Source organism: Hippoglossus hippoglossus, chromosome 14, assembly GCF_009819705.1.
Source record: "Hippoglossus hippoglossus isolate fHipHip1 chromosome 14, fHipHip1.pri, whole genome shotgun sequence".
NCBI classification, from domain to species: Eukaryota; Metazoa; Chordata; class Actinopteri; order Pleuronectiformes; family Pleuronectidae; genus Hippoglossus; species Hippoglossus hippoglossus.
The window spans coordinates 5,857,727-5,882,691 of NC_047164.1; the positions used below are offsets into that span (position 1 = coordinate 5,857,727).

Consider the following 24,965-nt stretch of genomic DNA (forward strand, 5'->3'; position numbering starts at 1 on the left):
TCATCTCTTTCAAATCAAATCCAATTTTGCATGTTTTGCAAAAGCTGTCGAGCTGTTGTTTGAAAAACCGTCTTGCAAACAGATGCCAGTTCACTTACGCTGAAACCTAAGATCTGTTTGTGTACTGATGGCTGCAGCAGATGGAAAAGTGTGCAAGTCACTTGTCCCCACCCCCCCCCACCCCACCCCACCAACATTCATGACTCGCAAGATCATCAGAACAAGACGTGAGCTGGGGCATGGTTCAAATGCCACCAATCACATGACCTGTGGAATAAATAGACTATTGTAGGCCAAAGGTCACAGGAACATAGAAATAAGTGTAGTAGTTGGAGCTGAATGTTTCTTGTGGTGGATGTGAATGATAGTGGTTTTCCTGTAGAAATGTGTGAACATCAGATTTAGTTTTTGTGGAATCTGTCACGACAAAGATCAGGGATGTGAAAACACTTGTGTCACGTCTGCATGTCACTGTGACCTTTGTCACTTCTGCATGAATAAATGTGACGTGTCCTCTATGACTCAGCATTATCCTCTGTCTTCCTGTATCACTGAAGGTACGAATGCAAGAGCCACAACACAATCTAAAAAGAAAACACAACACAAACGCAAAAGTGACAACACAACTACAAAAGAGCCACCACACGACAAAAGAGCAACAACACAATCTAAAAAATAACACAACACAAACGCAAAAGTGAAAACACAACCACAAAAGACACAACACAACCACAAAAGTCACAACACAACCACAAAAGACACAACACAACCACAAAAACCACAACACAACCAAAAAAAACACAGCACAACCAAAAAAGCCACAACACAACCGCAAAAGCCACAACATAACTACAAAAGACGTAACACAACCACAAAAGCCACAAAACGGAAACACAACTACAATGGAAGTGAGCGACAACGGATGTTGACAAAGAAACAAGCAAAGTTCTTCCTTGTTGGGTGTTCCAAGCACTTCTGTTGTGATTGTGTTTCCATTGTGTGGCTTTTGTATTTGTGTTGTCACTTTTGTGTTTTCCATTAATGGGATTGTGTAAGATGTCTGCCACTGTATGAAAGGACTCAACTATGCAGAACAAGCCTTTTTCTTAGCACCGGTTTAACAACAGACACAACACAAGACTCCAGTTTAGTGTCCAGAGATTAAAAGTCACAAACTCTGCTTCAAATGTCCATATGTTGAACAATCAGCTTGTAAGTGTGTGTTTGTGTGCACATGCATGTGATGTGTTTACTGTAGAGAGGAAGCAGTGGGGGACTGGATTCTGTGGAGCAGGAATAGGACGGAAACTCCCTGGGAAATACCAGGCTGCGTGCTGCGAATGCTGTCAGTGGCCACATATAAATCCTCAGGCACTTAGTTGAAAGGACAGTTTCACTAATCATTTTCAGTTCCTTGCACATTAGTAAAAACACACTCGCACGCTTTTCTTTGGAAACGGTTCATAAATGGTACAAAATAAAAGTGAGGGGTTATATTTTTGAGTTTACATTTTGATTCATAAAGGAAGACTGTATTGTTTCTTGTTTTTTAAGTTTTGTAAGTTACATTATCTAACTTGAAACCTCTGCTGACCCCAAATGATTTACCCAGAAGCCGTGAGAATAATGAAATGAAGTATTAAATAAAGATATGTAGTGGATATTATGAAGTTTTATGTGTGCACTGACAATCATCTCTTCCCTGGTCTTCATTGTTGTGGCTACAGCTCAAAGCTACGTCCGTCCAGCTTCCTCTACATCAGCAGTATCATCAATGACTGAAGGAACATTGCCCAAATTTCAAGTTTCATTTCCAGGGCTTTAAATAGTTTGGGCCAACAGGTCTCTCCCTGCTCTGGTTTCATCTAAAGATCACACGTGTTCTGGCTTGTACAGATATGTATTTGCACTGTGACGACAGGAAGCACGCAGAGGAAATGTTCTGTTTGGATTGATCCAATCTGTTTTCTGTCAGCCAGGGAGCGTCTGTCGATTAATTCCAGAGGGTGAACTAAACATTACTTATTATTTAACAGTCGAGTCAGGTTTTTATAAAGTGCAGCACGGTAACGGGACTAAGATGAAAAACTAAAAACAACAGGTGAAAAACCCTGTGACTCTGCAGTCCAGAGCAACAACAAATAATGATAGGGGGCGTTTGTATTTACAAGTTACAAAAGACAAACACTTAACAATTTGATGAGTTATAATATTCAACGGGATAATATTAAAATTATGTAAAAGGCCCCACATGGTAGTTTTTGTGTCTCCATAGTACATTTGTGTCCCTGTGTTTTTTTTTTAATCAATGCCATTTACATTTTTTCTTTACTGCTGTGTCATGTTGACATAGTTTTGTGTCTATGTGTTAATTTTCTCTCTCTGGGATACTTTTGTCTCTGCAATTGAGTCTATTTTTGTGGTGTTTGTGTGCCTCTTTAAAATACTTTTTGTGGTATTTTTTAGTCCATAAGTTGTTTTGCATACTTTTGTGTCTTTATGGTACCTTTATGTATTATTGTGATACCTCCCTATGGTACTTTTGTGTTTATTTTGTGTTAATGTTGTGTCTCTCTATGATTAAGTTTGTTTAGTGTGGTACTGTTGTGTCTCTGGAGTTGTTTTGGACACTTTTGTGTCTCCTTGATGTAGTTCTGCGAATCTCTGTGGTACTTTCTACCCCTTTATGATACTTTTTTACTTCCTTGTGGTATTTCTTTGTGTTTATAAAGTTATCTGATGTGTCTCTGGTGTCTTTTTACCTCTTGTGTAACCATTAAACTCCACCGGGTCTTCTGTGCGCTGCGTTCTTCAAGCTCTACTTCCGCTTTCCGCTCATATCTTCACTTCCGCCTCGCTTGTCAGAGGTGTGGCCTGTTGCCATGGACACGCGTCACCGGGCAACGCGGCGGTGAAGCGTGGTCGTTGAAAAGCTTTTTGTTTCCGGAACTAAAAACAAGCTCAACAGTGTAGCATCCGGTATTTTCACACGTTGTCTTGTTGTTAAGTAGACGAACGTTTTATTTTTAAAATCATTATGTTTGTTAACTAGTTAGTTTACGGACCGACGCTGGTTCGGTTCCGCCTCCTGTGAGTCAACGTGTCTATTTAATGTGGCACCGGACATTTGATCCTCCTCAGCCTCAGTTGACTGGTTTGTCTCTGCGGAGACATGATGCCGGAACAACACGACTGTGACCTGCTCCAGTCAAACAGTCCGTGTGACAGCAAGAAGAAGAAGAAGAAGAAGAAAGGGAAGAGAAACACCGCTTCCATCGGTCCTCCGGAAAACACACGTCAAGGTAAACAACTGCACACTTTCTATCTAGAACAAGTGGCCCAGAGTGTGGAAGCAAGTTTCCAAATGCTAGTAAGTCATTGTTTGAGTTACTAAGTCATCATTTAAAGTTAATAGCTAAAACAATTACTTAATATCTCAAAATAATGACTTAATATGTCACTATTTGGAATTTTGAAGTCAATATTTTTGTATATTAAGTCATTTTTTAAGATATTAAGTCATTATTTGAGTTATTAAGTCATTATTTGAGTTATTAAGTCATTATTTAAAGATATGAAGTCATAATTTTGGTAAGTAAGTCATTATCATGATTATTTATTAATTTATTTATAAAGGAACACATCGTCCGGTTTCTTCTGTCTCCAACAAAACCAAAACAAGTGGCTGAGAAGCTCAAATGTTGCTTTGAAATGACTTTACACATCTAAGGTCTTCAATTGGCTTTGATGTAAAACTAAAATTAGCATGCATTCCCCTCATAGATGATTACAAAACAATATATAAGGGACTTAAGGATTTCACACAGTAAAGTAATCATAATTATTGTGCCAGTAACATAAAAGGTACAAACTGTCACATGAAAAGCCTTAAACCCCTAAAACCTCTTTCATACCTTCCACTTAAAATTAGTCATGCTCGGAAATTCTAATTTTTTCTGACCATATTGTGTTATTACTTCTTCAGTTCAAATGAAGGTCACTTTACATGCACACAATGTAAACCGTAGTTTGGGTCATGTGGCGGTGGTAGATTCCCTGGGTTGAATAGGTCATTAGAAAATCGGCCCCGTGTCACAGCTCATTACTGTAAACCAAGCGTTAGCCCTCCACCTCCAGAGGCAGTCATTAGTAATCTCAACCCTCAGTTCTGTCTGCTACTCTGCATGTGCTCACGTGTTTGTGTTGCCTCCCGACAGAGAAACCTCACACTATGCCTCTGCATCCTGAGACCCTGCCGGTTTCTCTGCTGACCCCTCAGAGTGCCGCTCAGCCCCGAGCCCCGCTGCCCAAGCTCCCAGCTGCAGGTAAGAAGGGTGGAGAGCAGTCCGCTGGCAGCGGCACGAGGAGCAAAAAACACCCGAAGAATTCACCAGCCCCCCTGACGGCAGCAAACAAAACCAGCGGCAGTGGAGCTCCAGCAGTGTCGGAGCTCAGCAACCAGGCCAGGGAGAGCCTGAGGTGGGAGGGAGCACTGGAGGACCCCCAGGCTGAGGAGAAGAGGCTGGAGCTGTACAGGGCCAACAGGCGGCAGCGTTACATCACACACAGAGACACTGTGTTGAGAGAAAGCCAGGATGCACAGAGATGGACTTTTCCTAAAGAGCACGGGGAGAAAAAGGCTTTGACTAAATCTGTCCAGCAGGAGACGGCATCCCTACAGCGACTGAGCACACACTTAATTATAGAGGCAAACAAGAGTTAATCATATCGGGCTTTATTTGTCAACAGTGTAGAACAGATTGAGGCACACAGTGAGGATCGTTGGACCGAAGACGAACTGAGCATGAGTTGCCAATTCTGTACTTTTTAAGACAGCCGTTAGAAGCGTTTCTCTGGCAGCTACAGACCAACGGATCCACAGTGGACCTGAATAGGCCTTTTCAAAACTTAATAGAGGATTTGCAGAGTTTATCTTGTGCTTGTAAATTATGCAACACTTGCAGAAAAGTCCCTAACGGGTTGTTTCAGGCCTGAAACACTATCAGGATAATGTCCAACACCTCCATGTCCACAAGTCAGAGAGAGCTCAACAAAACCAATGTTTTATATTGGTTTTATTTGCTGGAACAATATGCAGGGATATGCTTTCCTCTCATTTCTTGCTGCTCTGTATCTTTAACCCTATGAGACAAACAAAAAGGCAGTTTAAAACCTACATATTTGGTCCAGTATGCAGTTTAATTTCCTGATTCAGCGAAGTGTTAATAATAATATTGTCAGTGTCAGTGATGAACATAAGAAGTAACAGAGAGACACTTTATTTCTGGTTGGTTGTTCCTGCCTGTGCTGAATCGCTGCTGAACGACAGGTGGCAGAGAAGTCACACGTTTCCTGAGTGAATGAAAAGCTCCAACACTGATGAGTCGATGAATAAAAAAAAGAGACAGAGCTGTGGTGACTGAGATGTTTTGTCATTCGTGAACAAAGTGACAACGCGGGACAAAAGAGTTTAAAAAACAAATAACATCCTTGTTATTTTCGATCTAGAAATCAGGTACAACAAAGGTGGTGAACGAAAGGACTAACGTTCAGGATTGTTCTTAATCATACGAGAGCTAAAGTGCATCTTTCACTAAAACATCCTCAGGAAACAAAACGGAAGATTTCGTGTTGTGCTCAATTACTCACTGTAATAATGAATAGTTTGGGTGAAGCTGCTGAGCTGTTGCTCTGAATGCAATCCTCAGATAAAAGTGAGATTACAGGATTATCCGATGCAGTTGTCTTCTGCCAGTAAAATGAACAAAAGAATGTAGATTATTCAGCTTCAACAAGCTGTGCAATGTCACCTCATCTATCATTAATGATCTGTTACCTTATCGTTTTAACAATTTCTGCATCAATGTGTTGAAGGACCTTGATTCCAGGTATTTAATATGTTCTTTTAGCCAATAAATAAACATAAAAATACAATTTCTCAATTGATTATAAAGAAAATAAATAAATGTGATTATGATTTTAAATTCTATTAAACTTGCCCTGTGCAAAGAAAAAGTTTCAAATCATTGACATATAACAAAATAAAATATGAGACAATCTTCAGTCCAAAAAAATGGCCTTAAAAAGTTTGCACGAGTTGAACTGTGTCGATACAGTGAAAATGAGACGAGCTGCTGAGCTCAAAGTAAACGTGGAGGTGGAACGACCGGTGTGAAGTAAAGACAGTGACACTCCAGCAGAGAGAGAGAGGACAACACAGCACTTTGTCCCACTGCCTTTGTGTTCCGTTCTCCGAAGGCTCATTGTTTCCCCGTCGGTGTGTTTTGTTCCCGTTGCCTGTTTCAGCATCTCTGCATCAAAGAGCCCAACACCCCCGCTCGGTTCCCCATAACCCCCTACCACCACCACCACCACCAGCCCCGTCAGACTCACTGGTCGGAGCACGTACACTGTCGCAGTGGGCATCAAGGTCACTTCCTGTTTTCCCAGCAGCCCCATCCAAGTAGAAAGGCACCGTATTTAAATTCTGACTGGAGCATCTCAAATGTGATGTCACTGAAATACCTCTGGAAACATAAATCCATGAATTTAAAACAAAGATTAAACTCTAAAGAAATGATACAAAATACTTTAAAAAAGACAAGTCCCAAAAAAAATCTGCATCCATCTGAGGTATCTGTTGTGTGCACGGTGAAGTCCGCCTCACATGAACACTGACGGTGTGACGCACGGGTGAAATCCACACAACCTGCAGCAACACACAGAGCAGGACACTACACTGGGGGTCGACATCAAACGTTTTCATAACGTCTTCCCCTCTCCGTCCTCGGCGAGAGCAGTGACGATGAAGAGACAGATGAAGGACGTAGGCTTCACGCCGACATTGTTGAGAAGATGAGGAGAGAGATGAAGATCAGGACAGCTGCAGCCAGCTCAGATCATCTGACCTGTCAGGAAGGAGACACCTCATGTTTTTATATAAACATCTGATATTCTGGAAAATACATAAGAAGTACAAGAATGTTCGAAACATCCAGACGCTCGATTCAACCATAGACTGTTTATAAAGATGGATGACATGACAGTTCCCCGAAAGTCAAGCCAAAACATCTGGAGTGCCCCCTATTGGTTGACTGCAGTAAGAGTCATGAACCCAGCCTCCCCATGTTAGTGGATGGGACATGGACCAAACTAAAAAGTCAATTTAGGTGCAGCTGAGACTGAGAGCAATACCACAGCTCCATCCCTGATCACCACTGTGCAGACTCCAGCTCCGCTTTACATCATCACCACAAGATGGCAGCACTCGTAGTCGGGGTATTTTGGCTTCATGTTTGTACAATGGGAGGGACTCGAGACGCATCGTCCGAACTTGCTAAACGTGTTAGCAAGCTGTTGTTATTATTCACAGACTCAGCCACTTTATCATTCTGGGAAACATAAGTGCAATATAGTCTGATGCAATGAACTGAGCCTCTTTATTCAAAAGAAAGAAAGAAAGAAAGAAAGAAAGGAGGAGAAAGAAAGAGAAAGATTTTTCATACTGAGCCTCTTTCTTCGTGATGACTTTTCCTGATGCGAACCTCTCAGCCACCGCAGACGCTGCTGGGTCATAGTTGAGACTCGCTACGGCAATAACTTCATCGTTCCTGAGGTGAGAGTAATACAAAATATAAATACACATATTCGATCTGTTAAGTCATACTTTGTTTGTTTCTCAGCTTACTTGATGTACAATGCCAGGAACTTCATGTCCTCAAACCTCCCTTTCACCACAAGCTCAGTGTATCCCTCCCCATAACCTGCACCAGAATAAAGACATCACATTTGATTTGATGGTGGTCGGTGGGGAAATCAGAATAATCAGTGTAGATACTGTAGTTTGAACAAACAGTGAATTGTTACTGTGGCTCTCTGTGATTGAAGGGTCCAAACGGTCAGTTAGTTATTAACTTAAATGTTGTTATACAAACAATATTGGTCGAGTTTAATTAATACTGAGACTCTCACCTGCATATCGGATTGTTTTACCCAGTAGGACGGTCCAGTAGAAAGGAACTGTGTTGAGTTCAGTCGGTTTATTCATCATGTTCAGAGCTGCTATTCTTCCTAAACAACAAATTAGAAAAACACTCATATATTAAACAGATAAAATAACAGACAATGAGAGTTTATTTACTTGTAGCTTGGAGGAAACTTCTCAATATCCACAGCTGCTCTTTTTTGAGAAAGATGTTGCCACAAATCCACTGGATGATCCTAAATTAAACATAGTTGTAATAACTATTTTATAGTTAGTTTGTTTTATAGTATTTTATCTTTCTACACGATATAGGCTATACATCATATCATAAAAGATCAGAATTATATCCCTTTTACAGGCTGCATCCAGAGCTCTGTGACTCCACGTTACCGTGTGCTTGTGCCATCTGCCAGTGTCCGATGTTGACCATTCGGTTGTTGGCCATCGCCAGGGGGAAGGTGGCGAGGTCGCCCCCACAGAACACATCAGGGACGTTGGTGCGCGTGTACTGCAGGAGGGAGATACAGGCAGGACACTGATGAGTGCAGAATGTTTTATTATACTTTTTTCTGTTTGGGGCACCGGGAACCCTGTGGCCTGTTTAACTGCTCAAAAACATAAAGGAGTAATAAATAATGACGATTTTGATCAATGACATGTTTCAGTTGTGTCTCTGAGGTTCAGATCAAATACAACAACTTTTGAATTTAATCTATATCACATCAGTATGACTATATAGTGATCTATTTCAAAAGGAGTTCTATCAGGGAGTTGGTACCTCTCTCTGTTCTGATTCACCCAAAACATACAGTGAGTAACATCACAGTGAAGCATAACATTTGTAGATTTAAAAAATAAATATATATTCACAAATTCATTATATATTATGTCATTTTCACATTTAGTAACCATCAATTCATATGTTGCCCTGTTTATGGCAAAGTGAAGAGTTTCCAGTTCTATATTTTTCTATTGGGCTTTAACTGTATCAGCAGTGGGGGTAAATCTCCACAAACCCCTGAGAGGATTCAGGTTCATGTGTTGAGAATGACATGATGAGATGTAGATAATCAGGTTGTAATGGAGACCAACTGACTTTGTCGACTGGTACAAAGTGTTTCGCATCCATCTGGACGTTGCTGCCTCTCAGGAGCTCAGAGTTTGGGACGATGCCTGGAGGAAGAACAGAAGAGGACACGTGTTGCTGAGCAGGTTCTGTGGGAACGTTGCTGGTTGTTTGAGTAATTTCCGCAGAACCGAAATATCAAGTCTATCAGTGACGTTTCTACAACTAAAATATACAATTACAGAAAGAATCTTTTACATCAATGTAATATCTTTGGAAGATACTAAAGAGTGATGAAGAGAACGAGCAGGAAAACGAGAAGCTGTAAAACTGCTCTCACCGATGCCAACGATCAGAACATCGGCCGCAATGACTTTTCCACTTTTAAGCACGACCTCCTTCACCTGCAGGAGGACAAGAGGACAGTGAGACAAAATGTCCCTCTGTGTTTTCTGATGTTCATGTCAAAGTGTGTGTTTCAGTTTGACCTTGCCGTCGACACCTCTGATCTCAGTCACATTATCGTTCATGTAGAATTTCACATTCTGCTCCGACAGCATCTGCAGGAACAACAGAGTTTAAACCGAAACTGTAGATAAACATGTGGAGAAGTAATTCAGGACGTCCTCTCTCTCCCTCCGTCTCTTTCTTTCTTTTACCATCATGGTGACTTTGCCGATTTCCGGACCCAGTGTGTTCTGGTACGGCAGCTCGCTGCTGCCGATCACTGTGACACTGGAGGCTTTGTCAATTAGATAAGATGCAACTTCCATACCTGAAAAACATGATAATATGACAATTAAAGACAAACCAACAACTATAACAAACCACATTAACAAATGATTGTTTTATTTAAATTGTTAAAATGTAGAATAAAAGAAATAGGCTTTATACTTTTCATCCAATCATTGCTTTGGACACACAATAACATGATCATCATTCTAATTACATAGGAAAGGGCAAATATTACACAGGGAAAATTGTAGTTATAACTAAATGATAATAATAATTAAATGTGTGCTGAGAGATTTAACAAGTATAAAAAGGGGGGTTAGAAAATAAAATGAGCTAGTGACGCATAAGTAGAGGAGTAAATTACATTTCTCTGAAAGTAATATAAATAAATTAGGAAGATGAGTGAAATATATTAGGTTTTAATCTATTAAAAATAGCAATGAATACATTTTATCAGTGAAACAAATTAGCTTCTAATTTATTTAAAAGTAAAATAAATAAATAACATAAAAATGAATGTGTGTAGTAAATTTGGTTTTAATTTATCTAAATAATAAATAATCAAATTTGTAAGATGGCAATTAATTAGGTTTTGATTTAAAATGATTGACAATTAAATAGAGAAAGTAAAGTATAACAGTCCTTCTTACTTCATTAATCATCTGACAGTATTATTTATTGTGATGAATTTCTTTTATATTTATCAATAGACATAAAACTGATTGACATATATTGCAAAACTGATATTTTACAATCAAATAAACCACCAAACATTTAGAGCCGTGAGATCATGTACCGACAAACGAGGTTCCCACGAGGACCACGTTGCAGCCCAGACAGACTGTGTGGATTTGTCGGGCGTCCTCTGGCGTCTCCAGCATCTTGACATTCTGCAGCTTGATGCCGGGCACATTCAGACCCTTTGCTCTGAAGGACAGGTCAAAACTCTGCTCATGAGAAATGTGCTGCAGTGTAGTGATGCTGCAACGATGACCACTACACAAAGTAAAGATATCTGCTGTTGTCCTGGTTCACTGAATAACCTAGTTTGGACAAAGGTGCTGCAAGAAATGCCCTCAGGTTTATACTTCGCCAATGATGTTCCAATGTCACCCCTGTCCGTTTATTTGATTTTAGGCTAGACTACTCAAAACCAACAATATGGATTCCCCATGAAACTTGGTTGAAAGATGCCGATGACATAACATAAACATAACTATGAATATTTAATTTCTAAATCCTACATCTGCACCTTTCACACACCTGAGGCAGTATTTACCTGCAGCCTGTTGAGATGAGGAGCTGGTCGTAGCTCTGGACCGAACCATCGTCCAATGTGACCATCTTCTTGTCTGTGTCCACTGACAGCGCCTGGAAACACAGCGGTTATTAAATGATGAATCTGTTGACACTCTGATTGTGCGTCGGACAAAATGAAGTAGTGTAGATGTGAGTGGACAGGAGAAGAACTCACTTCTTTCCTGAGCCACACCTCAATGTCGTACTGATGGAAAAACTCCATCCTCCTCAGCAGAATACTGTCACTCTCCACATTCATCACCTGTAACGTGCAGGGAGTGTGTGTGTAAGTGACAACAACACACACACACACACACACACACACAAATATATTCATCACTTAAATGTTGTGACACGTTGTTTGCACCTTGCTGAGTCTGGTTTTGTCGTAAGGTAAAAGGTCGTCTCTGGTGACCATGATTATTCTGCCGCCAAAGTATTCCTGCCGTAGAGTCTCAGCGCAGATCAGAGACGCAGCGCCTGTACAGAGACAACACACACACACACACACCATCACACACACACCGTCACACACACCGTCACACACACTGAGGAAACAGATGACCTGACAAGCTCCTGACCATAGACTGTATATAAAGATGGACGGCTCCCCAAAAGTGAAGCCAACGTGTCTCTATCGTCACCTGGTGGCTGGCTGCAGTAGAGGATATACATCCCACCTCCTCCGTGTTAGTGGATGGGAGATGGGCCGCCATGACTTTCATATTTTGCCTTATGTATAAATGTAGCTGTTTGTACATACATTTCTATATTTTATAAACCTGTACATAACTGTGTGTATATTCCCGATACAGATCCAAGTCGTCCACACTCACCTCCTCCCAGCAGCAGAACAGTGTGAGTAACTCCTGGTACTGCAGCTCCCATACTCTTTAATCGTTTTTCCTGCCGGAGAGTCTGAATCACACACACACACACACACACACACACACACACACACACACACACACACACACACACACACACACACACACACACACAGTAATGTAATGAAATCTATTCTATATTATTCATTACAGAATTATTGTTGTTACTTTGTATTTTGCTGCTAATTCAACTGTCTCCTGTTCTTTAGTTTGTACGATTAGGTTTTTAAATGTTTACTTTTCCGACACACACAGAACTAGACAGTAGATTGAAATGTGTAATTATGTGATGAGACAGGAAGCAGCATCACTCTGAGGAGAAGCAACATCAACTGAAAAGGAAGTGAAGAAGTTCAACTGTTTACCTTCTTGTTTACTGACACATACACTTTGTTGTTTTGAATTTTGACCTTGGAAAGAGAAAAAATAAAGTTAAAATCAATGCAAATCTCCTCGTGAGCTAAACATCTGTCTGTCCGTCCAGGTCGTACCTTGTGGCAGGGTAAACAGTCCATGCCAGGACACTCCTCCAAATCTCCTGTATGGATGTTAAAACAGGAGCCATGCCACGGGCAGCGTACTCTGTGGCCTGAGATAACCCCTAAACACACACACACACACATCAGTTATATACTCAGTACCATGAACACATTACTGAACAGGTCTACTGGACACAGGCCCCTGGGCCCTGGGCCAGAGCTGGTTAGGAGGGACAGTAACATTTCTTGTTGAAAAGTCAATTAATTGACAACAAAGTGTCACAAAAACAACCACAAAGAGACACAAAGTCACATTCAACAGATGCAAAACAACAACATTAAGACACGTAGTAACCACAGAGACACAGAACATCTACAAAGTGACGCAAAACAACAGCAAACACTATGGTTGCATTGGTTGAATATATAAAAAATGCTCTGCTTCCATAAAACTCATATAATCCTCACAAAACATATTATAGTGCCTCTACTACTGTATTTTATATCATCATTGTGTCATACAATATATAGCATATAGTAGGCCTCTAGTATATAGTGCACCATCCTCTCAGCCTCACAGTCACCCTGTTGGTCCAGATGTTGTGTCATTTTTATTCTGCACAGAAAGTGTGTCTTCTACTGATCTGACTCCTGTGCGTTTACCTTTGCTGAGCGGAGCGCCATAGTGCGTACACTGGTTGCCGATGGCGCTGTACTTGCCCTCGCAGCGCGTCAACAACACGCTGTGATGTCCCACCTCCACCTCCATCATCCTGAGGTAACACACACATACACACACACAGATACACACAAGATACTGCAATGACCTTAATGTTCAAATTAGGTCTTGAACGTCTGTGGGATAACATTTCTGTAACAGTATCACACAATCCCTCCCCTGGTGCTTACAGTATTTTTAATATTAAATTTGCTTTCCTTGCACAACTACACCCCAGCAAATGCCTTGTATGTGTAAACCTGCTTGGCAATAAAACCAGATTCTGATTCTGGTTCTGATTCTGATTCTGATAAGGTTCCTCACTGTCCATCCTGCAGGTCTGACTCTAGACACACCACAGCTGTCAGCTCCTCTGATGTGTCTTCTGGATCCGAGTCTGGAAGCTCTTGTCGGGCTGGACACACACACACACACACACACACACACACACACACACACACACACACACACACACACACACACACACACAATTTAAATGAATTTAAACAAGCTACACCAGTGAAATCAAACTCCTCAGACCATCATTACTCTTTTTCAGATGATATTAAATATCCGCCCCCTGATGTTCATCAAACTTCACCGTTGCTCAAACAATAAAAACTGTTTACTCACGTGGTTTGGTCCCGGACATGTCTCTGACTTACTAGTGACACCACAAAAATCCACGAGATGCCTCCACAAACATGAAAACTTAGTCAGACGCTCCGTTGAAACAAGTTTTGTCTTAAACAGCAGTTCGTGCTCCCTGTTCATTTTCTGCTCGTCAGCTGAATTACGGGGTAGGAGTCCGTTTCCACGACAACCAGTCCATCACCAGACCTCATCCCTTGTTTTTGGCAGGATGTGAACAAAACTGGACGATTTGGGTTCCATAAGATGAGCAATAAAAAAGAAAATCGACCAAAAGGTGACTTTTGGGACTCTTTTGGGGACAGAAAGGTTTCAGTGATGTTGCTGGTCACATTCAGCCGTGTTATTGTTCCAGAGAAAAGAGACCAGCGTCTTTTGTGTTTCACAACGGCAGCACAGAGAAAAGGCTGACGAGGCAGCAGCCGCCGACACTGAATGGACGGGCGACAAAGCTCAAATGACAAAACCGGAGGCGCTGTCATACATTTATCGTTTCAGGTTTCAAGATTCATCACTGAAGAGCTCCGGGATTTTTTACACATGGATACAAAATATGGAAAGTGTTTCCATTCTTGTTCCATTCAGAAGGAAATATCACACTTTTACTCCACTACGTTTATCGGACATCTGGAATTATAAGTCGTTTTTCAAATAAGGAGAAAAAAACACGTGATAATGTTATAAAAAACAATATAAACCCCAGAGTCTACAGATGTCACAGGCTTCAGGTGACTATGAATTGATAGTAGTTCCACTCCAAACTTCTCACAGGGTTTCATTTCAGTCTGAAGCCTCAAGGTGTCAAGAAAAATGTAATATTTCACCAAAATATAAAAGATTAGAGAAAACCTGAAAGCAGATTTTGTGTCTCGGAAGTTTATTTCAATTTCTTTCCTCAACCCCTGAGGTTCATCTGGTGATCAGGGTTCTTACACACTGTAGCGTGGTTGATTGGACCAGTAATAATATAACTTTATCTAAACAAGGCTACAAAGTGCCAGTTGGTGACCAGTATGATCGTAACCTCCTCTGCTTGTTGCTTTTTCCAAGCAGCTCTACATCGTAAAGATAACATCGCCTCGAACAGGACAAACCAAAGATAACATTTTTACACAATAAAACAGAATACATAATGTTTAGTGCTCTTACACCACTGCTCACACTGAAAGTACTTTGTGTCAGATTGAGCTCAGACTCAGACTTTTAACTCAGAACACAGCAAATCTGCAGTTTTACAACACGCTGCTGTGCATATTGACAAATATAACATGATGCACTGAGACATACAGGTAAGGTTAGAGTACTTTCACTTTTTTATATTTTATACATCTACATAATATTCATCATGTTACTACAATGGAGTATTTTTCTATTAAATTAAGGATTGATGAGGATTTGGAGGACTTCTACCACTATTGAGTCAATTTCAGTTATCATTAAATGAATGAATCAAAAGTAAAAGTATCTCACTAAGCAGTGATAATGGGAAGAACCGGCCCGACTCTCATATCCTTCACGAACACGGAGCTGTTTTTCAGAGCGGACGTCCTCACTAACACAGTCATTATTTTATTGCCATTTTCTCCTTTATTTCTAATTGACAGTGGACATGGGGAGATAAAACAAGAAGGGGTAACTCTGCTATGACCCAAACCAGGCAGGTCATGATGTCTTGGTGTTGCCGGCTACCTGTCTTATATAAGAACAGATACGGTCGAATGTCGCTCTACATCATGATCCTCTTCTGCTGGACCAAGTCGACCAGAGTGGGACCTTTGCAGCTCATGTTGGTTTGGACGTCTTCTCTGAAACGCGGCAGTTGGACCTTGTCTGTCCTGGACTCCGTCGTGTAGTAGGGACACCGCTTTAGATGCTCCGAAATGGACGGCACGTCTCGGAAGCACCAGGCGTCCACGGGAGAGAACAGGTTGCTGAACTGCCACACCTTCAGTCACAAAAAGAGATGGGACATTAAATCCTGACAATGATATTCTAGAGGGAAAATTCTTCTTGAAATTATGTTGAATTCTACCAAACATGAAATATTAGATAATGCAGTGAAGGACAATGCATTTTATACTAGAGATATACCTGTACAATATTTATCTCTGATAAAGCGTTGGGTATCTCCAAGGGTGTAAGAAGTACTCAATTATTTTTCTTAAAGTAAAATCAACACAAATACAATTAATTATACAATACAATTAAAATTCTTGTATTTCTAAATCAATAGTCCAGAAGCATTAGTGTCAAAATTAAAAGTGCTCACTGTTCAGTAAAACCTGTGACCTCTCAAGGACAAAATAAAAATAATATTTAATATGAGAAAGTTATGAGTGCCGAAATAAAAAAAGGAGTAATTTCCCTAAAATACATATACACACATCCATTTTCAAAGTGTGGCAGGTGTGACCAGGTTTTCACAAACAACAGACCACACTACGGCAGTTCAAAAGTGCACGGAGGAATAGTATTTGAATGAATGCATAAATGTGGTATATGCAGTTAGCTAGTGTACAAAGTATCATGATACCACAAGTATATAGTAAGTAAATATTTGACTGTACTTTAAACTGCCCGATGCCGCTTTAATGAAAGTTTAAATACATGCTTTTCATCCTCTGTCGTTGGCTCTTGGCTTACCGTCTGTTTCACCCTCCACCTGGCTCCTCCATGTGAGTCCGTGGTCCTCTCCCAGCGGAGGGTGACCATCCCTCGGTCCTGCAGCAGAGAGGAGCACACCTGCCTCATGAGCTGGGACACCAGAGCCAGCTGAGACAGGGACAGACTGTCCAGGAAACTGGTCACGTGGCACAGCACCTCGTACGGCAGCAAGCTCAGAGAGGCCTCCTCTCCTCCTGCACGACCTCCTCTCCTGCTCTGAGAGGGTAAGGAGTCCGCAGAGCTCCTGGACGGCTGGGGAGCGTCACCCAGAGAGACAGGGATGGTGGAGTGCAGGCTGAAGCAGCCCAGACTCTCACTGGAAGCAAAGTTGAAACTCTTTAAAAGTGCAGCACATTTTTCTGCCGTGCATGACTTATGTATCCACTGGGGATTCATGGGAATTTTAATTAATCACAGTGGATCAATGTTGATTCATCTGGTGCTGAGAAAACAGCTTCTTCACAGATGTTCACCTCCCTCCTTCTTCACTCTACTAGCTCACTACATTCTGCACTTCCCCTCACTTCTTTGCTTTGCCTGGATGAAATCACTGATGTTGAAGTTCTTATTGGCAGTAAAACAGTTAAAGGAGTAAAAGAAAAGAGTGCTCTGTTGAAATTTCATGGCGCGCCTGTGAAATTATGGGACTAATGTCATGAAATTGAAAGGAAAATGATAAAAGTCGATGCAGCAGAACTATGTCTTCCTTTATTATTCCACGCATCCTTCTTTCTTGTAAAAATCTGAAGCCTTCATTACCCACAATGCCACTAAACAGTGAGTGACAGCCTCCTACAGAGATTTCATAAACTCACCTCTTTAACTCTCAACCTCCAGATGTTTCATTTTCCAACGTATTCAGAAGAACATGCTGAGACACATGTAACTGGCCTTAAGGACATGTCATATTTACAATAGTAGATTATTTTTGTCTTGTATTTGTCATGTATTCATTAACACCTCTACTGTATTTAAAAGAAGGAAGGTGGAATCAGTTCTTCAGCATATTAAGGACAAACTTTTTGCATAACCTCACTTGAAGGTGACGCTGGCTTCATGTGTGGACGGCTGGAACCTCCTCTGGCTGTAGGTGCAGCCCAGGTACGCGAGGGGGCACCTCTGCTCGAACCATCCATTCACACACATCTGGATGTCACTGTGGATATTCCTGTAAACACAGAAACATGTTGAACTGAAGGTCTCATCTCCAAGACGAAGACCTGATCTGAGTTAAAACACAAAAGTTCACTGATATATGACAATTTCTCAGGTTCTCTATCTTACTTGAATCCTAAAACTATGAAGAAACCAAAACATTTTGTTACTGCAGTAGAAAAGAAACCCCACTTGTAATGTTTGCCGTATTCTCTGCGCTGAAAGGTGTGTCCGCAGAGGAAGGTGAAGGCGGAGCTGGCCTTGTGGTGTCGGCTGGTGACGCTCTCCACCTGCAGCTGAAGGTGCAGCTCCAGCGGTTTCCCGGCAGTCAGATGGGCCAGCGACGTGTTCCTCTGAAAGGGAGCGGACAGGAAGTTGTAGGTCTGCGTGCCCTCGTCTTGCAGCAGACCGTCTGAGCACGCGCTCTCTGCGATGAGGTGACCCCTCTGCTCCTTCTCCAGGGAGCACAGCAGAGAGGCCTGTGGGGCAAATCAAACGCACCCTGTGGTAAATATTCAAAATCGTTTTCTCCCAAATTGCAGGTTTTTTTGGATGTAGCCTTGCATTGATTTCTCTCCCTCACCTGAATTTCCTCCCACACAGGCATGTCCTTCAACGTCACCCCCAGGTCGCTGGTGTCCACGGCCCGGCTCTCCCTCCTGTAGAAACCAGGGTTGCGGATGCGGCACTGCTTGGCAGAGAAGCTGGTTGGGACATTAAATGTGCGCACAGTGATGATCTTCATGGGCTCCAAGTATCCGTACACAAACTTCTCCTTCGTCAGTTTGCCGCTGGATGAGGAGGAGGAGGATGTGGCTGCCCTGCTCACCTGTTTGCAGGTGTTGGATGCTGTTGCACCCACACACATATCTGCTGCATCTTCCTCAATCAGGCCCAGGCCTTTGCTGTTCCCTTTAGCCGGTCCCTGGCCTGTGCCTCCCACAGCTGCCTCTCCAGCCTCCCTGCAGCCGCCCCTCTCCATACTGAACATATGCTCCCAGGCCCTGTAGTTTTCTAACAGATTAGCATCAATGCTTGAGGCCGTGGCAATAGCCTCTCTCTCCTCCTGAGTTAACAGCTGATCATTTTCAACCTCAACTTCATCTTCATCTTCATCGTCATCTTTGTCTTGGATGTTCAACGTGACAAACGACTCCCAGGTGTGAGCACCGGCCTCCTTTTCTGCTGCCTCCTTCATCAAGGAAGCTTTTTTCTGCCTTTCCTTCCTCCTCTCCTCCTCCCTCCTTTCTTCTTTTTTCTCCTCCTCATCTACACCCTGGATGAGCTCAGGGAACAGTCTCTTCATCTTCATGGAGTGGAACAGGCGGTCCTGGTCTTTCAGGGCCATGGCCAGGTCCAGACATCCTCCCTGCTCTCTTTCTCTGAGCAGGTTTTCGTGCAGCTCTGTGTTGGGATAGGAGTGAGCATCTTGGGACGGCCAGCGGTTCCACTCCATGGAGCAGCACACCACGCTGGCCGGACACACCTGGAGGTGAGCGGCCTGCGAGGAGCGGGGCAGCTGGACCGGGCAGCCGTACCCGGCGTTGAGGCACGGCACCCTCACGTTCGGGCAGAGCAGCAGGTGATCCTCCTCTTTGCACAGGTGGAACAGAGCTCCACAGTGCAGGCGGCAGGGGATGAGGGCACAGCACACAGAGACCTCCACCCGAGCCCTGCAGCGCCGGCTGTAGCAGGAGTCACAGTGGACATGCTGCCGCTCCCTGGACGCTCGAGAGCGATGACTCTGATGGGAGGAACAATGGAAAACAACTATCAGTTAGTAGTCAGGAGAGTAACACAACAAATGTCCACATTACTTTTGCAAGATCATGTATATTTACTATAAGTTTTATTACATCATTACCCTTTAATCTCTATTTACCCTGCTGACCTGCATACGGGTCAATAATCATGCAGCCAAACTTTTTTAAACCAACAAAACTTTATATAGGAGATCCTAAAGTTTGCGAAGATACCTTCTCCTAAACAAAATGAACTTTATAGGACAGAGTCACACAGGAATGATATGTTTGACCTTTAAGCTACTTAAAGGGAAATAAAAACTAACAAACTATTTGAGGTAACAGTTGCAAAACAAAACCATACCATCCTTCAGATCCTCTTGTTCCACTTTGTGTGATCTGTAGACGTCTGACCTGGAAACAGAGACGAAACTATGAATCTCAACGTCTCACATTATAATCAGCCTGGCAATATGCAAACAACAGAGACTAAGAGTCAACGCGAAGAATGAATCACTTTGGCCTACCGCCGCACGAGCTGGAGAGAAACATGTCCCATGCACTCCGTCTGGTGCTTTAAAGACCAAGTGTCCGTTTGTGCTATGTGTGTGTGTGTGTGTGTGTGTGTGTGTGTGTGTGTGTGTGTGTGTGTGTGTGTGTGTGTGTGTGTGTGTGTGTGTTATTAATAGAGCAAAGTGCTGGGGGAGAAATGTTACACAGGTGCTCAGAAACGTGGTTTGAGTTACCAGTCCCATAAGGCATCAGGGAATCTCTCTTTCCTCTCATACACATGATCATGCTGCTGATCACTGATTTCAACCTGTGCAGAGCAAAATCAGGCTGATGTCACATCCCAACAGTGTCCTCTTGTGGAGATTTAAGACTATTGAAACTTAGAAGAGCCGAAGAGCTGTAGAAACTAATGAATGCAGTTTGGTGGCTGTGACTTGAATCCAGTGAGAGGAGCAGAGGGACAATCTGAGGAGGGGGGGGGGGATTCCTCCTGCTGAACCTGCTCGGTGCCGCTCGGCTAATTTTAACCCGTCAGTTCAAAGAGCACGGACACTGAAAACAACATTATAAAACCAAAGAGAGGAAACAAGACGTCCGCAGTGGCTCATTGGTAAGACCACAAAGTTTGATTCTGTTGTGAGTGTATTGATAATGTATTTTTTTTCCTGTTGTATCTAAAGTGTAAGCAGTGCAGTGAAACTACCTGACAAGAAGTAAAACTGTTAAAGTTATATTATTTTGGGCATGTAGGCCTGTAGTTTACCATTTACCCTGAATATCAGCTCTTAAATAAAAGTAACAGGTTGAATAAGTACATTTGAATAAATTGTTTATAAGAATGCTGTAGAGCCAATGGACATTTGTTTTATTCTTAATGCATGAGTGTGCAAATGATTCCTGTCCTTGTCTTTTGTGCTGCTGATCTTTGTCACTAACGTAGTCAAGACTGAAATATCTTAATAACTATTGGATGGATTGAAGTGACATTACCTTCAGATTTGCATTGTTCTACGACAATTAAATCAATTGACTTTTCCAATAGCTGCATCATCATCCTCTAGTTTTACCTATGCTTTATTGCATCATGTTTTATTGTATCAATTACTGGGACTTGTAGCACATCAGGCCTTTAAAAACTATTCACCAGAATCATCTGTTCAAAAGAATCAATCTTTGGTTAATCTAATAATTTGACATCACATTGTTTTCTGTGTTTTCTTGCAGGATCACTAAACGTCTGATCCTGTAAAAATGGTGAGCACCTTTAATTTCTTCACTGATCAAAGTTTAAACCAACACAGTGTACCATGTTTAAAATGCTCTTATTCTATGCTGTCATCTTAGTTCATCTCCTTTCTTTCTCATTCAATCAGAGTCGTCGCTCTCGAGCATCCAGGGAGCGGCAGCATGTCCACTGTGACTCCTGCTACAGCCGGCGCTGCAGGGCTCGGGTGGAGGTCTCTGTGTGCTGTGCCCTCATCCCCTGCCGCCTGCACTGTGGAGCTCTGTTCCACCTGTGCAAAGAGGAGGATCACCTGCTGCTCTGCCCGAACGTGAGGGTGCCGTGCCTCAACGCCGGGTACGGCTGCCCGGTCCAGCTGCCCCGCTCCTCGCAGGCCGCTCACCTCCAGGTGTGTCCGGCCAGCGTGGTGTGCTGCTCCATGGAGTGGCTCCGCTGGCCGACCGACGACACAAACCCACACAGCTACATAACCCTGCAGGAGAATGTGCTGAAGGATGACGAGGGGCAGGGGGAGGCTCTGGATGTGGCCGTGGCCCTGGCTGATCAGGCAGAGCTCTACAGCCGCCTGAAAATGAGGCCCCTCTATCCAGAGCAGATGGAGGAAGAAGAGGAGGAGGAAATAAGGGAGGAGAAGAAAGAGGAGATGGCGATGGCAGAGTTTGTCACTGGTGTCACAAACAGTGATGCCAATAAAGGTGAATGAAAGCACTGTTTCCTTCCAAACTAAATAAGATGACCAACTAAAATCAGGCCTGCAAAACAGCAATTTATGAGGATTACATTTTTAATAATGAAAAATGGGGGAGATGAAATTTTGAAATGAAAACCTTCATATGCACATAATCACATAAAATACTGCAACTTATTTATGTCATTTTCTATCTCTCTACTTGTATGATTTTCCATGGGTCGCCACACATCCGTCTCAGCAGAAAACAGTTCTGTACAGAACAGTGCCGGGCTCGTCCTCAGCAAAGAGAAACACAACCTGTGTGATATGATGTTCAGCATGGAGAGAGGCGGCTGTGCTGTAGCGCAGGAAAACCTGGGTAATCCCGAACAAAGCCCAAGACCTGCTGAGAGGGGTCAGGCCCAGAGTGCGGGGGATTTAAAGGAGGCTGAGACGCAGGACAGCGGGGTGATGGGACTGGCCCCGTGGCATGAGGGGGTGATGGAGCGTCTGGGGAAGCAGCTCACGCCACAGGAGTACAGCATGTACATAGTGCATCATGGACGCATGCTGCTCAACTTCGGACAAATCCACGCCTGCACGCCGAGGGAGTTAGATTTTGTCTATGGGAGCCTGGAGCCTATTCCTGTCCAGACGCTACGCTCCTTCAAGGTGATGACTGCAATTTACTCACTGTAAAATAAAACTTTCATTTCTCAGGTAGCCTTTAAAACAGGAACACAGCTGTAGTGACAAATGCAGCCAGTGTGGTGCTGTTACCTAATGCAGCTTTAAAATCAACCTAATAATAATTTACAAAAGCTTTTTTCACTATATTCTATCCATCTTCCTAATGTAATGTAGTATATTCCCATGTGTTTCTTCCTTCAAGGTCCCTGAAAGCTATCACTACAGGAGTCGGGTTCATATGTACGAGACGGTAGCGAGGGCTCCGTGTGAGCAGCGCGGCGTGGACACATCAGACCTCGGCGTCAACGAAGAGGACTGGTTCAGTGACGAAGCCGCAGCCACCCTGCTGGGATACACTGAGGGGGAGGTCATGGGTCACAAGGTCGGGGTCAGACGACGCTACCAATATAAGAACGTATATTGATAACTCGATGTGTCCAGTTGTGACTGTAGATGCAAATCGGTATGGTCCTTTAACCCGAATGAATCAGGTCTGTTTGTTTCCGTGCAGATCAGCGAGTCCAAGGCAATCGACTGCCTCTACATTGACGTGGGAACGCAGACGCACTCGTTTCGCTCGGCACCGTTCAAACGGAGGACGACCCTGGCGGAGGTGATGGTGGACAGGCCGCTGAGGCTTCGTCTGCAGCTGCAGGCAGAGAGCGTGAACAGCAGACACAGCAGAGCCAGCTGCGTCTTCGCCTTTCTCTGCGGTCACACCTTCCACCGAAGAGAGTTCGCCGCACATGTCAGGTGTCGTACAACTCTACCGATGTGGTTGTGTTTGTGACGTGAATGTGACTCTGCTCTAATCCTTACTCCTGACACGTGTCATTTTCAAGAGTTTGTTTCTCTTATCTCAAAGGACCAACACTGAGGAAACAATGCAAACGATTGGAAATCTTGACATAGGATAAACTATACAAACGTCATGCAAATGTTCATATAAAACAGGACCAGGTTCTATTTTTATCTTCATAGTTTTTTGCCTTTGTTCGCCACCAGCTACTTGTGAAGGTTGTTTGATTAATCTATTAAAGGCTGGATGACCTATATCAGGAGCATTGTTGTTATATCCTCTTTACAGATGTTTTTATCAGTTGTATATAATCAAAGGGGATTGTGGTTCCTTTAGAATCGCTGACTGTATCTTTAAATCTCGTCTCCTCTCCAGGAACGTCCACAGTGACATCCTGACATGTCTGAGTGGATGGTTCGAACAGAGGTGCCCCCTAGCGTACCTGGGCTGCACCTACAGCCAGGGGAGGTTTGAGCCGTCCACGCAAAAGGCCACCGTCACCTTCAAGTGAGCAGAACTCACATTTCACCTCCATCGGTCTAGATTCACATATTTTCTGTGAATAAAATCATCACCATTTTTAAAATCCAAAATTTGTTTTCCCCACAGTCAGCAGCTGAGGAGCTTCAACTTGCGACCGACCCTCGTAGACAGAGGAGGGGGGGAGGCCTCCCTGAGCTCGCTGCCCTACGAGGTGCTGTGCCACGTGACCAGTTTCCTGGACAGTCTGTCCCTGTCCCAGCTGGCTCTGGTGTCCCGGCTCATGAGGCAGGTGTGCTCCTCTCTGCTGCAGGACCGAGGGATGGTCACCCTCCGCTGGGAGAGAACCCCCGACTCACATGGAGGAGCCAGGTGGAGGGCCAAACCTGTGAGACATACACACAACAGCATTCAATCCATACACAACTAGAAGCTCACTCAGTGGAGCACATACCTCCACCAAGGCCCAACAGTCTCCTCACATTTCATATAATCCCCTAAATATTCCTTATTATTTCAATATCTATGAATCATTCCCTGGAAAACACAACCTCTTTGGCGGAGGTAAATAGTGGTGATCCATGTTTCCTTCCTGACTCCTGTTTCTCTCCAGGTCTGGGAGTTCAGCCGACTCTTCTCCTCGGTGGACTCGTGGCACATGTCCGACATCCCTCCTATGTCTGCTCATCTAAAAGTCTGTCCGCACTATGAGACCTGTGTGCACAGCGAGCCTGTTCCCCTCCCCAGCATGAGCGACAAACAGAGGTGCAGCCAAGAAGAGAGAATGAGTCTCGTCAACCTCTTCACAGGAAACAGATGGTAGCAATGAAAAAGAACAACATTTAATTCTTCCTGCTGTGTCGACTTTTAATTATTTATTTCTGGACCAGTATAAAGATGATGGGTTGTAACCACTATGTTTCATGAAGCACCACAAATAAAATAAAACCTGCTCGAACTTGTACAGTTTTTCTTTTTATGATATATGTAATGCTCAATATTTCCGAAGTAATTATCTGCGTATGCATTTTTATATGAAAAATATGAAAATGTTTATTATATAATGCGAATCAACAATATTGTTAAAACAATAACAATGATAATAATATTTATTAGATGTTTGATTTTTAAACAGATAGTTAATTTATGATAAATATTCTGATATTTTTATATACTTTTCTTGTCTTTTT

The 24,965-nt window shown here is 42.9% G+C and overlaps 4 protein-coding genes across 5 annotated transcripts; 2 read left to right on the forward strand and 2 right to left on the reverse strand.

Moving 5' to 3' along the window:
- Positions 1 to 2,494: 2,494 nt before the first annotated feature.
- On the forward strand, positions 2,495 to 5,027 carry c14h17orf97 (chromosome 14 C17orf97 homolog). The gene is made up of 3 exons (XM_034606474.1): positions 2,495 to 3,091; positions 3,144 to 3,302; positions 4,218 to 5,027. The coding sequence occupies exons 2-3, from the start codon at positions 3,173 to 3,175 to the stop codon at positions 4,721 to 4,723; spliced, it is 636 nt and encodes a 211-aa protein (XP_034462365.1). The 5' UTR covers positions 2,495 to 3,091; positions 3,144 to 3,172; the 3' UTR covers positions 4,724 to 5,027.
- Positions 5,028 to 6,518: 1,491 nt separating this feature from the next.
- Positions 6,519 to 14,219, reverse strand: LOC117774259 (apoptosis-inducing factor 3). The gene is made up of 19 exons (XM_034606526.1): positions 13,802 to 14,219; positions 13,493 to 13,583; positions 13,114 to 13,223; positions 12,463 to 12,572; positions 12,337 to 12,381; positions 11,921 to 12,002; positions 11,452 to 11,564; positions 11,260 to 11,346; positions 11,065 to 11,156; positions 10,582 to 10,712; positions 9,710 to 9,825; positions 9,539 to 9,610; positions 9,391 to 9,454; positions 9,081 to 9,157; positions 8,375 to 8,492; positions 7,972 to 8,070; positions 7,688 to 7,763; positions 7,506 to 7,610; positions 6,519 to 6,908 (listed from the first exon to the last, which is right to left on the reverse strand). The coding sequence occupies exons 1-19, from the start codon at positions 13,818 to 13,820 to the stop codon at positions 6,875 to 6,877; spliced, it is 1,641 nt and encodes a 546-aa protein (XP_034462417.1). The 5' UTR covers positions 13,821 to 14,219; the 3' UTR covers positions 6,519 to 6,874.
- Positions 14,220 to 15,385: 1,166 nt separating this feature from the next.
- LOC117774740 (F-box only protein 40-like) lies at positions 15,386 to 19,984 on the reverse strand. Its single transcript, XM_034607359.1, has 7 exons — positions 19,908 to 19,984; positions 19,745 to 19,794; positions 18,222 to 19,382; positions 17,831 to 18,117; positions 17,520 to 17,651; positions 16,463 to 16,799; positions 15,386 to 15,764 (listed from the first exon to the last, which is right to left on the reverse strand). The coding sequence occupies exons 2-7, from the start codon at positions 19,745 to 19,747 to the stop codon at positions 15,546 to 15,548; spliced, it is 2,139 nt and encodes a 712-aa protein (XP_034463250.1). The 5' UTR covers positions 19,748 to 19,794; positions 19,908 to 19,984; the 3' UTR covers positions 15,386 to 15,545.
- A 388-nt stretch (positions 19,985 to 20,372) lies between these two features.
- Positions 20,373 to 24,731, forward strand: LOC117774649 (F-box only protein 40-like). 2 transcript variants are annotated; one of them, XM_034607215.1, is made up of 9 exons: positions 20,373 to 20,503; positions 21,118 to 21,147; positions 21,267 to 21,831; positions 22,066 to 22,478; positions 22,699 to 22,878; positions 23,008 to 23,249; positions 23,671 to 23,802; positions 23,905 to 24,163; positions 24,389 to 24,731. In XM_034607215.1, exons 2-9 carry the CDS (start codon positions 21,145 to 21,147, stop codon positions 24,596 to 24,598), a joined length of 2,004 nt encoding a protein of 667 aa, XP_034463106.1. In that variant the 5' UTR covers positions 20,373 to 20,503; positions 21,118 to 21,144; the 3' UTR covers positions 24,599 to 24,731. The 2 variants fall into 2 exon arrangements, with proteins under 2 accessions (XP_034463106.1, XP_034463107.1); XM_034607216.1 differs by having other exon boundaries at positions 22,069 to 22,478.
- The last annotated feature ends 234 nt before the right edge of the window (positions 24,732 to 24,965 follow it).